Genomic DNA, 14,581 nt, shown 5'->3' on the forward strand with positions numbered 1-14,581 from the left:
GCAGCCTTTCCCCGCAAAGTGGTTTTTTTTTCTTTTTTTTTTCCTTCTCTGAATTCACTCATGGACAAAGTTACTATAGTAACTATTTGAGATGTATTGCAACGTGCCCTGCTTAATCAGCCAGTTGTCCAAAATAACGAATGTGGGAAGGTAATTAAGGTCAGATTTTGGAATTCCTTGTCTAGTGAAAAATGTTAACCATAACTTTGTTTTCTTCATTTTATGATAATCAGAGGTTCTGAAACTTTTGTTGTCTGCTAGGTCAATATTACTGTAAATTTCCAACCAGTTATTTTACTCTTCCTGGGACTACAGATACAAAACATACCCTGAAATAGATTGGAATTCAGAGTTCATGTAAGATTGGGAATAGTAAGCTGAAATGGTTGTGAAATTGTGTGAACGGTCTCATTCCTGAAAGGCTAATGGAAACTGAAATTGGGTTCCATCCATACAGGGTTTAAGAATACAGAACATAATCATGGAGACTGTGAGCATTAAGTGGTGTATGACCTGAGTTAGGTTCTGTAACACTAACGTGAAATACATTATCTGGAGAAGTGTCAAAACTAACTAATCTCTCACTTCTGATCCTTGCTTTACAGAAGTGCAGAGGGTAAAATAGACTGAAAATAGCAAAATAAGGGTATCTGCTTCTAATATAAAAACTATCCTATATTGTTGCTCTAAAGGAGGAACTTCATGGTGCAAGGTGTGGGGTTGTTTTGAGGGTCTTTTTTTTTTTCTTGTACTGAATACCTCATGCAGAGTTTCCCAACTGCAGCTGCCTTGAGAGCTTTTGAAAAAACTCTGAAATCTAAGTGAAATTTCTTCCTGCATAGGCCATCTGCCTTTTAGTGAACTTGAAAGGCTCAAGTCTTCTCTTCAAGTGGTGTATAGCTGTAAGGGAGGCCCATTTAGGAATTAATTTTGCCTCACTTGCATGTCCCTGTGTACAATGGGAATCTTACAGTCTCTCTTACCAGTTCTTGAAGGGTAGCAGTTTGTCTTGAGGTGGAAAGATTTCTCATGTTGTCCTGTCATGCCCAGCTAAAGTGCACTGAAATTTCAAAACCATGATGCTTTACTTAAAAGCAGATGGGGACAGGAACATAACTACCACAAACCTCTTGGGACATGTATTTCTTGATCTTTTGATGTTTTTACTTTTGTTTTGGCGGTGTTGAAAGCAAATAGATTTACTTACGGTTGCTGGCTAGTTAGAACTTATGCTTTGGATAGGGCTTTTTCTTCAAATAATTACTTTAATGCAGTCCTACTGACCATTCCCTCATGAAGTCTTCACATATGTATACTTCAACATTTCACATTTTTGTGAGTTGAAAAAAATCTTTTATTTTGTGTGTAACATACTCAGCAATTAATTTCTGTAAAAGCATTTCTTGCATACAGTCCTTAATTACTGTAAGTGTAAAACTTTCTAATCAGTGACTCTGTTATGTCAAAGCCATTACTCTTTCTTTTTCTATGATTCTGGCTGAAAATCATGCAAGTTATTGTTTTCCTAATGGATTGAACTGTGCTTCTTTCTAGCCCAGATGTCAGAGCATTTCTTCAGATGGATAACCCGAAACACCAGTCAGATCCATCTGAAGATGAAGATGAAAGGAGTAATCAGAAGGTAATAATGCATAGATACAGAACAGTCTCCTAGATTTTAACTACTTGACAGCAATCTTAAATATATTACTTACAGAAGATTACCAATTGGTTTTGCAGTAAATCTCTCCTGTGATCTTTTAAACAGAACTGTTCTGCTGCAGGCTGTAAGATGTTTTCCTGTCTAGTATAAACTGCAGAGAGAAGTAATCCTGATCATGAGCTTTTTCTTGCTTCTTCCCCACTTGCTGTGAGTAGAAGAGGCACAGATTGAGTTATAGTTTAGCTGTCAGTTTTTTTCAGTCTCCTCAAGCACTCTTGCTAAGGATGACTGGCAAGGAGCAGAGGCAATTGAATGAGTTTTTTTTTGTTCGTCTTTAAAAGAAAGAGAGATGCCATTAGGGGGTGGAACGAGGTGAACTTTAAGATCCCTTCCAACACAAGCCATTCTCTGAAGTATAATTCTCAGAAAGGAAAAAAAATTGCAATCTTTCTTTAAGTTGCTGAATTTAATTTTAGCTCACATTTAACACTTGAGGTGTCAAGCCTCTTCTGTCAGAAAAGCCTCTACAGAAGTGCAGTTTAGATGGGTTGCCTGAAAGTTAATTTACCGTCTTCAGAAACAGTGCTGATTGAAAAGAGATTCTTCCTAGGAAGGCAGAAGTGCCATAATTAAGTTTATTTTCTCTGGTTTACTTCATGGCCTTAGGACTTCTCTTTTTATTCAGTCCTCTTACAGCTGTGGATAGCACACAATGTGCTGTGTTTTTTCAAAGTCTCGCTTCTAAAGAATGCCAGTCCTTGCTTTTTTTTTTTGAGTACTTGACAGCATGGTGAGCATACAGCAGAATTTAATTTAGATAACAGGTTTCCTCCTCTTTGTTTGAACGATACTTTAAATAATGTGAAAAGCTTCCATAGAAAATTAACAGTCTATTACATTATAACAAATTTCAAGATAAGGGGGGAACTCCTGCTTAGTGGCTGAAATGATACACTGTAATAGGAAATTAATACTGTCATAGTTACTGTAAGTGATGAAGATGTGTGACCAGGAATAAGAACGATCCCCTTCCCAATCCCTCCAGTACTGCATGGTGACTTTTCTAAAACTGCTGAGTACTGTTGTGTGATTGGTTATTAGTGGTGCAGTTGTCACATCTAGTGTTGATAGCAGGGTGTGCTCTGTTTCTGTGGGCATGCTGATTTTGTGATGTCTGCTGGCCCGTCTCCAGATAAATTGTTCTTGAAGTTTATTTTCTCTGATGAAGTCCAAAAGCACAGTGAGAGTATTAGTACTGCTTTTTTATTTGAAAACAAATTGGAGAAAGTTGCTTAGATGGCGGCGATTTCCTCCTGTCCACATAACTTAGAAATTCCACCGTCAGTGCGTACTGATAAGATTCGTGCCTTTCATGGAATTGAGTTAGCCATTATTGTCAGGATAGGAAAGATTCCTAGTGGCTTTTCTTGGTGGAGGAAACTGTTTTTGTTTTTTGAAGCGCCATATCCTTAATTATCTTGCATAGCAAAACAGTTTCACAGTAATTCTATTGGAATAAAAGGTAAAAAGCAGTTGCAGAAGGGTCTAAGTTTCTCCATGAGGAACACTGTTTGTTGACACAGTCTTAAATTTTTGTTCCTAATCTTGTCCTCTCCATTTGGACATAATTATTTTATTACCTTTATTCTTCCATATGGTATATATAGAAATGTTTTGTGAGAAGGTGTTGATGGTCAGATACTTGAAACTTATGAAGTTCACAATCCTAGATATCTTTAAAGAGATATCAGAATATTTGATATCTTCAAAACCTATCAACAGGTGTGAAGATATAGCTTGAAGAAATTAGTATTTTGAAATTACTACTGGTTGAAGCATAAGAAAGGTTTATTTTATTGTATTCCATTTGTTTCTTCCAACAGTTAAATTCTACCTCACCGAATATCAACTTGGGACCATCTGGAAATCCTCAGTAGGTTTTTCAATTAACTATAAATTGAAAAATTAGACTGAATATAATTGCTAATAGTATGAAGTATAGTTTGAATAAGTGGCTTTATCTTTTCTCTGCCCAGAAGGAAGCAAGACATTTAATCCTGTGTTCAGTAAATGAACTCTGTTAAGACGTTTTCCTTTTCATCTTCAGGTTTGTTAGTTTGCTGTCCTTTCACATGAGGATTCTACAAACAAAAAACAAAACCCTCTCTCTTTCTGGAATGGTCCCATAACAGTTAGGAATGTGAAACATTCTGAAAACACATTTGTTTTAATGCATGGCAAAGGAGCAGCTTAACTTGTTGATATTACAAACTATCACTGCAGTTACAACTTGCTTCTCAGTTGTTTACTTCTGTAAACTACTTTCTCAGTTATCTGTCTGTGCTTTTTTCATCTGAGAGATGACACTTATTTTGATTTCTCTTTCCTCTCAGATTTTTTTCTGGGCTAACAGGAGGAAGTGCTTAACAGATTGCAGTGAGAAATGAAATTGTAAGAGTGCTTCCTTTGAGGGGCAATAAATGAAGAGTGTGTGTCGTAACTGTTGTTTCAGAGGTGGAAAGGATAATTGTTTTGCTGACACCAATACCTCTAAATTGTACTTAGGAAAAAGTGAGGTAATTAGTGGAAATTGCTGAAAGTAGTGGTGACTTGGCAAATGGAAAAACAGTGAGTTCATATAAATAACACATAGAAGAGGAAGGTGTTGGGGCCTCCCTCCTGTCACTTAAACTGGGGAAGCAATGGATGGTAGGAAGGATGGGATGAGGAAAGAGAATGAATGATAAACTTCTTCCTTCTGTCATGTAAGCTTCAGAATCCGATTGGATGGCTGGAAATGGGAGATAAGCATTGGGAAGAGTCATGGGGAAAAGAAGACATAAAAATTAGAAAAATCCTGAGTCTCTGGAGGGGAAAAGAATAGTCTTGCTCATCCTCTACATTTTACGCTTAAAATGAAATAAATTCAAGTGCTTTAGCTCTGTCACTTTTTCTGGAGGAAAATGGAATTCCAAGATGAAGGGCAGCTTTGCAGAAGTCCAGTTGTTGATAAGAATGAAGAAAGGTGCTGACAGACTCTTCACATTACAGTTGAAGGGCTACACTAGACTTCTGTACAGCTATGAAGCTTGTAGTTTTTACCCAAATGACCTGTCTCCTTCCTAAATATCTTTCAGTGCTAAGCCAACGGACTTTGATTTCCTGAAAGTTATTGGGAAAGGCAGCTTTGGCAAGGTGAGCTTTCTGATTGCTGTGACTTGCTGTGCTGCAAGAGTGCCAGCTGGTGTCTCATGCGTGGCACACAAACTCCCATATTGGATTCCTGTTGCTACTTCTCCATAGCCCTGCTGTTGTTATTTTCTGATAGTACTTGTTGCCTGCCTTGGTTGCTTGTTGGGATTAAAAAAATCAGTGTTTCCCTTTCTTGCTAAGAGCAGTAGGGATCCTCTCTTGCCCCAAGAGAGGAAGGGAGGTACCCCTGTGCTTATGCAGCTGGAGTACAAACCCTGCATTTTCCTTTGTTCTGCCTTCTCAAGTGCCTGGTGCTCTGGAGCAGTGCAAACATCACTGAAACAACTCTGAGCAATGCTGAAAAATGACTAATATTGATACTTTCCAAAGAGATGCATTTAGCCTTTCATTATATCAATATATAGACAGACTGTACTGAACTGTAAGATCGCTCTATTAATGATTGACTATATTAAAAACAAAGAGACTATTGTGAACACATAGCATTAATGCTTTTCAGTTATGTTGAAATTAGCAAGTCATCGGTGGAATGTGAACTGCAACCATAACATTTCTTCGTTTGTTTTGAATTTCACAGGTTCTTCTTGCAAAAAGGAAACTGGATGGGAAATATTATGCTGTCAAAGTGCTGCAGAAAAAAATTGTTCTTAACAGGAAAGAGGTATAAAGAAATGCACTTTCTCCACGCGCTTTTTTCCCTTAATTACAAAATTGTCTGTTTATTTACTGATCCTTTACTTCCTTACAGCAAAAACATATCATGGCTGAACGTAATGTGCTTCTGAAAAATGTGAAACATCCATTTTTAGTTGGATTGCATTACTCATTCCAAACAACAGAAAAGCTTTACTTTGTCCTGGATTTTGTTAACGGAGGAGAGGTATGTGGGGATTCTACTTGGATTTGTATCTGTTTATTCTGCAGCTCTGTTATTCTGTGGGAGGAATAAAATGATCCTTTACAAGGGGTTGTGATCAGTGTTCTCCCAAGTTTTGGAAGTCTTGTTACTTAATCTCCAGTGATGCTATTCCTGCAGACTTCTGTAGCTCGACAGACCTTGTTCCTCTTTTTATCAGCAACTTTAATACAGAATTAATTTATGGTCGTCAGATATAACTACTGTCTCCTTGACAGTATTATAGTTACCTAAATTTATCTGTTATTAATTAATCATACATTGACATTTTTCAGCATGTAAAATTCTTTCCCTTTTTCATCTGCATTATCTGCGGTGTTTGTATTTTGAAAGTGTGAGGAAGGAAACAAGTAAACAGACAACTGATTTTTATTGCTATGACTTTTTTGGAAATCTTGGGATACTTCTGTGGCTTTGCAGATGTAATTGCTTACCGCCGAATAGCCTTATTCTCAGGATTCTTCCCCTTGGAGCCATGCTATTGAGTACGAGGAGTCCATGAGTCCCTTAGGAATAAGGGAAAACTTTTAAAAGCATTAGAAAAAGTCCATAAATACTTGAATACAATGTTCTGGAGCAGCTTGCCTTTAGCTGTTGCTTTTCAGAGTACCCAGTACTTTGAGGAGTGCTCAAGAAACTCATGATTGAATAGCTACTAAACACGCTAAGGGTATAAAACGTTCTTTTTATTTCTTCAAAAGATTCTATTGTATGCTAATTTTATGCTAATAATACCTGGACCTGTCTAGCAAATGAGTTGTGATTGAAGATCACAAAGCGTAGTGAAAAATGATTGTGTGCAAGTAACTATTCAGCATAAATGCTTTAAAGGGAAGTACTCTAACAGTACTGTTGTAGATAGCAAAACTAGTACCTGGCAGAGGACAGGAGAAGAAAGGGTAGAATTTACATTTGTTTGTTTCTGCGTATCTCAGGTTTTCCTATTATGTCACTGCATCTGAATACACTCAGGATATACGTATGTTGAATAAAGCAGGGTGAGGTTCATACTGTGACCTATGTTGGTTGATATTCAGAAAGTCTACGTGGCAGCATTCATGATGCTCCTAGAATTGAGTGCTGGAATCTGCACTTGATGGGCCTTTCTTTAGTCTGATGTACTGTCATCTTATTAGAAGAATATGATCAAATTCCAGGTTTGCTCTTCATTTGGCATTCTTCCAGGCAAACTAAAACACAGTTCAAAACAGCTTTCAAAGTTGAATTAAGAACTTATAAGATTTTGGTTGCTTGCTATATTTTCTTTCGAATTTTGCAGATAGAAAACAGAATTTGTTTTTTTTTTTTTTTAATTGAACGTATAGTATAGTTTCATATGCGTATGATTTAATCTTTGGCTAGACTTGTGCATATGCTCAATTCGTTTAAAGTCTGAAGACTGTCTGTAGTTGAGAACATTAATGGATCAGCAGTCTGGAACATGCATCTCTCTAAGTGCTCTCAGAGTAAGACGCTTTTATACAAAAATTTGAACACGAAGATACTCAGAAATGAAAGATTACTTGTGTGGCACCTGATTATCTATTAGGAGACTATTTATGCACCGTTGTGGATGCCCCATCACTAGAGGTGTTTAAGGCCAGGTTGGATAGGGCCCCATGCCATCTGATCTAGTCCTTGGTCTAGCAGCTGGCAGCCCTGCCTGTGGCGGGGGGTGTTTGGATCTTGATGATCCCTGAGGTCCCTTCCAAATTGAATTCCATTCTGTGATTCTATGATCTTGCGTAATTGAATCTTGCCACCCTCAGTTAACGTGGTTTTCTCTAGTTCTTTCTGACTAGTCTTGCTTTTAAGCGAATATCCTTGTTAGTAAGTTGTCTATGTATTTCTAAGCTGTGAAAGAGAAAAGGAAGTAAGTGAAGGAATGTTGTCAATTTTATTTCATTTTACATTCTTAAAATTGTAGGCAGCTAAATAAAATTGCTGTTAAAATTATACCATATTAACTTGGTTTTGTGTATGATTTTTTTTTCTTATTTACTACTTTGCATATTTACAGCTGTTCTTTCATTTACAAAGAGAGCGTTCCTTTCCTGAGCACAGAGCCAGATTTTATGCTGCTGAAATAGCCAGTGCACTGGGATACTTACACTCCATAAATATTGTGTACAGGTAGGTTTCTGAAGTGTATTCTTGTCCTGTGGAAGTTCAAAATAGGACAAATTAATATATAAAAATTACTGCATGAAATGATCTCGGGAAATTTGAACAAAATGTTTTCACCAAAATGTAAAGCTTCCTTTCAGCTGAAAAATAAGTTGTTGCCTTTGAAGCTTTTGTGTTAGTGACTGCTGTTCTGAGTTAATACAAAGATTTTTTTTTTTTAATAGGGATTTAAAACCAGAAAACATTCTCCTAGATTCACTAGTAAGTAAGCAACTATTTTTTTATTTTATATGTCCTCTGTCAAAATTGACACTTACATGTGAATGTTGATTGTGTTCTGTTTTTTAAAACTGTTTCTTAAACAGGGTCATGTTGTGCTGACAGACTTTGGACTTTGTAAAGAGGGGATTGCAAGTTCTGATACTACTGCAACATTCTGTGGGACACCGGAAGTATGTTGATGACTTTGGCACCTTTTGGCTAGTAACAAATGGTTGTTGAGTGTTACTGGTTATGTAAACGGATAATCAAATGTCTGTGTATTTATAGTTATGTATTGTTGAAGACTTAAATTCTTTTTACAAGTTCTTCCATCAAACCAAAGACAAGTTTACTGCAGGTCTGTTCTTTGTACTACTTACTAATGTTCAATATCTCCTACTTAACTACCCACATTCTCATAGCTCTTGTCTATCATCTTCCCTCTTCCCAATACTTTTCACATAATGTTTCTTCCCGTGTGTCTGACTAGATGTAAGACAGTTGGCTTGTTTAACAGCTGTAACAGATTTGCCAATAGGAATCTATTTACTATATCCTGCCATAAATTTTTATTAAGTTTAGAAGCGCTTTGTATCTTTGAGACATGAACAAATTTTGTGTATGGGAGAAGCTTTGAACTTACTGACTCTATTGTCTTTTTTTTACTAAGAAAAATTGGACTGGAAAACTCAGAATCTGGAAGTCTTAAAAATGTATGAGGTATTCACCTAGATGTCATGAGCAATGACTTTGATATTTTGATAAAATACACTTTAAATTACAGGAAAGGCCTTTGAAAGCAGTGAAGGATGGGTGAGGAATAATGTACTAAAACATTTGAACTCAAAAGGGGAAAAAAAAAAATAAGGGCAACGTGTGACAACTTATCCTAGCTATCATTAGAGTAGGAATTTAAATGGTAAATCTGAGCTGAAATAGCATTTGTTGGATTGTTTTGGAAAGCACAGTGTATATAAAACACTGACGGTTTTGGAGTTGTTGGAGGACAAAAATGAGATTTTTTTTTTTTCAGAAGTGTGGGCTTTGTGCTTATCGTGGATTTGCATGAACTGCAGCATAACAGGATGCTTAATATCAGCTCTTTAAAATACCAGGACTAAGCAACTGAATATTAGTCTTCACATTCCAAGATTTAAAATCTTTCATGATCCTGTGAAAAGTGTAATGATATTCTCTGTGTTTCTAAACACTGAGTTGAATCACTTAGTTCCAACTCACTAAGTGGAAAGTTATGAAAAATTAGGAAAGTTAGTTAAAACTGCTCTGCTTGCTCTTCATGCTTTTTATAGGGTTATCTATAGATAAATGAGGTACAGGGCACTCAAGCATACAGAAAGTTTGAGAAATGCTGGTACCATTGAACACTGACTTACCACCTCATTACAAATGATACCTGCCTTGTCCACTTACAAATAGATCTATTTTGTACATTAAATTTCAGAATTTGGATACTAGTGAGCAATCTTTTGTTCTGAGAGAAGGGTTTAGGAACCAACCGTGTGTGTGCTGTGTAGGTAAGGACTGAGATGATGAGGATCCAGCCACAGTAATTCTATACTACATGTCCACAACAAATAGCCTTGTACTGTGAAATGCCTTTGCTTGTACTATGGTATTAATAAGTTAGATTTCTTCAGAAACTATGACTAAAACCTAAAAATCGAGGGTTTATTATTGCTAGCCTAATGCACTACCTTTTTTATTTGTTTGTTTTTAGTATCTTGCACCAGAAGTTATTAAAAAGCAGCCCTATGACAACACAGTAGACTGGTGGTGCCTTGGTGCAGTTCTTTATGAAATGCTTTATGGACTGGTATGTATTTAATATAGGTGGGAAAGTGCCATTAAGGATGCTAACATAGAGCAGTGAAGTACTCTACTTCAGTGGATGAATGATTTGTTTTACTATAGCATCTATTTTTCTCTTTGGGATTTTTGCATTGCCTTTCAATGTCTAAACTTCTGCTTTCCACTGAACTTCTGGACATTGGCTAAAGACAAACAGTGATAACTGGGGAAATGTTGAAGTAAATAGAATCAACAGCAACAGCACCCAATAAATTAAAACATGTATTTTTGGCTTGGGTCTTCCAGGATTTCTCCTAGTTCTTCTTGATACAATATTAAAAGAAAAAAATCTTACTGTACTTTTTTAGTCATGTGTAATCACTCTAATAATAATCTGTTCTGTTAGTTTTCTTTCTAGCTTTATATGCATCTGGATATTAAGTAGGAAAAGATTTGTTTTCCCACTCTCATTCTTTCCAGGCAAGCATAGTGGGAGCTTTGAATCTTGGTGGCATCTGCAGTTACATTACCTGTGAGTGTGAGAACATGTTATGGAAAGAGGAGGTGGCAGGGGGAAAATATCAAGCACGGAGACCTGGCTGTGTGAATGACTGAATTAGAAGTTAGCTGGGTCTAAGATTTCTTCCTTCACTCTTGGTAGTTTGCTTCCTACAGATTTGTTTGTTGGTCCATACACGTGAAACAAAATGCTGATGTAGCTTTGAATTAATGTGTAACATTTGGGTTTTTTAGCCTCCTTTTTACTGCCGTGACGTTGCTGAGATGTATGAGAATATTCTTCACAAGCCCCTAGTCTTGCGTCCAGGAATCAGTCTCACAGCCTGGTCTATTCTGGAGGAACTTTTGGAGAAAGATCGGCAAAGCAGACTTGGAGCAAGGGAAGATTTTGTATGTAATGTCCTAATTTATCAAGCTCTTCTTCATTTAAAGAGACACGAATAAATTTGAGTGCATCATACAAGTTTAATAGCAGGAGATAGGAAATGCTTTTCCATATATCTGTCCCTTGTTTTTTTTTCTTTTTTTTCTTTTTTGAAAATACCAGTTGTGGTCATCAAGTCCTGAAAGATGTTTGGAATAGGAAGGGGGTAATTGTTGTGGGATATAATATTTTTAGCTTGGTTGGTGTCAAACCAGTCAGCAGGGAAACAATTCCTGGCATAGTAATTGCTAAGATTAGTTAGTTAGTTAATCTAGGAAATAATCAAAAGAAAAGGCAATTTTCTGGTAATATCAGTTTACCTGACTACATAAAAAAGTGTTCCTCAAACACAGAATGGAACAGTACTGTACAAATAGCAGCTTTTTCTTTTTTTCTTCAGACTTTAAAATCATAGTAAATGTTTTCCCAATACAACCATGAATTTAATCTTATTTTACTTGCAAAAAGGTGTTGCTAGGAAGCACAGATGATTTCAGAAATGTACGGTGAGGAATAATCGAGAAAGACTGTGATCCCATCCATGAATAGTGAGTGTTCTGATTGCAGCCTTAATGTTAGGCAGTGTGTTGACCTCATCATAGAATGGCTTAGGTTCAAAGCGACCTTAAAGACCATCTAGTTCCAATCTCATGGGCAGGGTTGCCAGCCACTGGATCAGGCTGCCCAGGGCTACATCCAGGCTGGCCTTGAGCAGCTCAAGAGATGATGCATCCGTAAGTTGCCTGGGCAACCTGTTCCAGTACCTCATTGCTCGCTGAGTAAAAGTTTCTTCCTAACATTTAACCTAAATCTCCTCTCTTTTATTTCAAAGCCATTCCTTTTTGTTCTGTCACTGTCAGACAGTGTAAAAAGTAATTCCCCCTTCCGTTAATAAGCTCCCCTCAAATACTAGAAGGCCACAATGAGGTCTCTCCCTGGCCCCCTCCAAGCTGAACAGCCTGTCTTTGTAGGAGAGGTGCTCCACCCTGTGATTGACTTTTAAGTCTTAAAAGCAGCAAATAGGGTTTTAAAAGGAAACTAGTTTGTAGAGGCAGGCTAACACACTTTAATTCTCTTTTTGCCAGCTACAGCTTTTATTGCAAAATACGCTGTAAATGCAGAACTTGACTTCCTTAGGTTTTGTTTGTGCATTTACTGTGATGCATGGGATGGATTTCTGAAACATCTGTAATTTCTATTCCTTACTGCAGCTTGAAATTCAAAAGCACCCATTCTTTGAATCTCTCAGCTGGACTGACCTTCTACAGAAGAAGATTCCACCACCATTTAATCCTAACGTGGTAGGTGCTGTTTTAGTTCCTAGCTGCCAAATTTCTGCCTGTGCAGGCTCCTCTATTGGGAGAGAATATGCAAGCACCAGAGTGGATGGGAACCTCCTAGTGCTGACTGCGCTTTGGAGCAGTGACACTTCTGAGCAGTGATGCTGTCTTTTTGACTTAAAACTCACTTTGACATGTCACTGTTTCCTCTGCTTTTTCCCATCAAAGGACTCACAGACTCACAGTTCATGGTTTTTAAGTTAGTGTATTTCTCATAACATACACGTGTGGAGAAACTGATCGTTTTGATCGAATTCTTTGGTGAAGACCAAAGAATTTACAGCCTCATTTAAATAACACTTTTCCAATTACGAAGACTATTTTATAAGCCTTAGTTGCAGCCCTACTCCTGTTCATCTTCCTAGTGGTTTATGTCTGTTTGATGAAGAAACCTTTGCTGTCTTGTTTCTTCTCTCTGTAACTGAATGTTACTGTGCTTTAGTTCTTAGGTCCCTTACTGCAGAGTTGACTTATTGTAGTTACTGTTGTTGCTAGAATGTAACAATTTTATGTTATTGATGGAAAAAGAGAGAAAGATAACTCTGGTTATACGGTTTTTATTTCAGTTTTTTTCTCTAACAGTCAATTAAAAAAGAAATATTTCTTATTATTTCTTATGTTTATTGCATCATAAATGTTGTGTAGCTTTTGGCCTGATCTCTGGCCCAGAAAAAACAAGCAAGCTTTTAATAACTGCTTCCGGGGATGCTGTGGTGGTTTTCTTTAGGCTTTATATACTTAAATAGGAAAGAATAGTACAATTTTAAAAATACAAAATTAATATGACAAATGATAGATATTTTGTTTTCTAGGTTGGCCCAGATGATATTGGGAATTTTGATGCGGTGTTCACGGAAGAAATGGTCCCATACTCAGTTTGCATCTCTTCTGATTACAGCATTGTTAATGCCAGCGTCCTGGAGGCAGATGATGCGTTTGTTGGGTTTTCCTACGCACCACCTTCTGAAGATATGTTTCCTTAGGAAGTTAGAAGCCAACACTGTTTTGGAAGTGTTGGGAGGAACTGAAATATTATGAACACATTCCAAATTAGTGTAACTAGTGCCTCATTTTGTATATACGTTTGTGACCTATGAACAAACATTCTCTGCTGTATGGGAGGAATTTGGGCATTTTGGATGGCTTTCTTTGGGATTTGAACTGTTTATTCCTGCTGCAGAAAATATTTTTTAAAAAATGTTAAGTAACATTCTCTACATTAACGTATTTTTTTTAAGCAAAAACACTGACTGTTCTCATCAGTCCCTTCAGGTTTACATTCGTACATGTCTAAGATAAGGCCGGCACAAGCAGCAGCGTATTTAGTAAATTTATAAATGCCTTTGTACCTATTTACAGTGACTCTGTGCTTGAATTGTAACTATGCAAGTTATCTTTTGTATATCCCGGTTTAAAAAAGGTGAATGTTTTTTTCCCTGTTGTATCGGTTTGAACTTTGTTAACCTGTGAGCACTTAAATGAAGATTTAATTTAAGACTGAGATGCTTGGAGGATTTATGTAGAATGAAAAATCGGGTATGTAAAACTAGATTGTCACTTTTGTGTCTGCTGGAGTACCTGCGTCTCTGAACTGGATTATCTGAAGTATGCAGAATTACTCACAGCAAGGATGGAACAAATGAGCTATTCATTTGGTAACTTCACTGATCATGCGCTCTACCTTTTTTCCTCCTTGAGATAAATGTCTGTATTTCAACTGCATTAAAGATATTTTTGGTTAAAACTCTGCTTTTCCAAAGATATAATATGCAATAATCAGTGCTACTTTGAAAGGCTATCTTACTTTAACCTTCCTGTGGTGGATGGTGAGGGGATCACGCCAAACGTTAAGTATTTTTCTCACTGATTTATATTTGGAAACACTAATATGTTCCAAATCATTTGTATTTCAACACGCGTAGCTACTTGTCTTTGTGTCTCATTTTTAAATCTTCACTTGATATTTGGAAAAAAAAAAAAAGTAAATTGTGCTTATAATTTTAGAAATGTGAAAAGTTAGTGTATTTCTCATAACATACACGTGTATGGAGAAACTGATCGTTCTGATCGACTTCTGTGTAAGGAAAACTTTTAACAATGCAAAAACTGCTGTTAGTGCATAAAAGCTTATCATGGTAGGTAGTAGTATTACTATGTATATCGCTTGTAAATAACAACTTATTTTTGTCTGTTCGTTCATAATTGTTCTGTGGTCTGTTTGGTTTTCTGTTCTGGTTTGGTTTTATTATTCATAAATACATTCAGTTGAAAGCGTTGGTTTGAGGGAAGTCTGATAGGACACAGATGAG

The 14,581-nt window shown here is 36.8% G+C and overlaps 1 protein-coding gene across 2 annotated transcripts in view; it reads left to right on the forward strand.

Annotated features, from left to right (window-relative positions):
- The window catches only part of LOC100542838 (serine/threonine-protein kinase Sgk3), a 33,132-nt gene extending 18,879 nt beyond the window's left edge, over positions 1 to 14,253 (forward strand). For both annotated transcript variants that reach the window (XM_010708999.2, XM_010708997.2), the window contains 12 exons: positions 1,555 to 1,642; positions 3,547 to 3,596; positions 4,801 to 4,858; positions 5,454 to 5,537; positions 5,625 to 5,756; positions 7,813 to 7,925; positions 8,144 to 8,180; positions 8,285 to 8,371; positions 9,919 to 10,014; positions 10,743 to 10,898; positions 12,144 to 12,233; positions 13,085 to 14,253. In XM_010708999.2, coding sequence (XP_010707301.1) covers positions 1,555 to 1,642; positions 3,547 to 3,596; positions 4,801 to 4,858; positions 5,454 to 5,537; positions 5,625 to 5,756; positions 7,813 to 7,925; positions 8,144 to 8,180; positions 8,285 to 8,371; positions 9,919 to 10,014; positions 10,743 to 10,898; positions 12,144 to 12,233; positions 13,085 to 13,255 — 1,162 coding nt within the window. In that variant the 3' untranslated portion in view covers positions 13,256 to 14,253. The remainder of the gene's footprint in view (positions 1 to 1,554; positions 1,643 to 3,546; positions 3,597 to 4,800; positions 4,859 to 5,453; positions 5,538 to 5,624; positions 5,757 to 7,812; positions 7,926 to 8,143; positions 8,181 to 8,284; positions 8,372 to 9,918; positions 10,015 to 10,742; positions 10,899 to 12,143; positions 12,234 to 13,084) is intronic.
- The last annotated feature ends 328 nt before the right edge of the window (positions 14,254 to 14,581 follow it).

The sequence above is a fragment of the Meleagris gallopavo genome, chromosome 3 (assembly GCF_000146605.3).
Source record: "Meleagris gallopavo isolate NT-WF06-2002-E0010 breed Aviagen turkey brand Nicholas breeding stock chromosome 3, Turkey_5.1, whole genome shotgun sequence".
Classification (NCBI taxonomy): domain Eukaryota; kingdom Metazoa; phylum Chordata; class Aves; order Galliformes; family Phasianidae; genus Meleagris; species Meleagris gallopavo.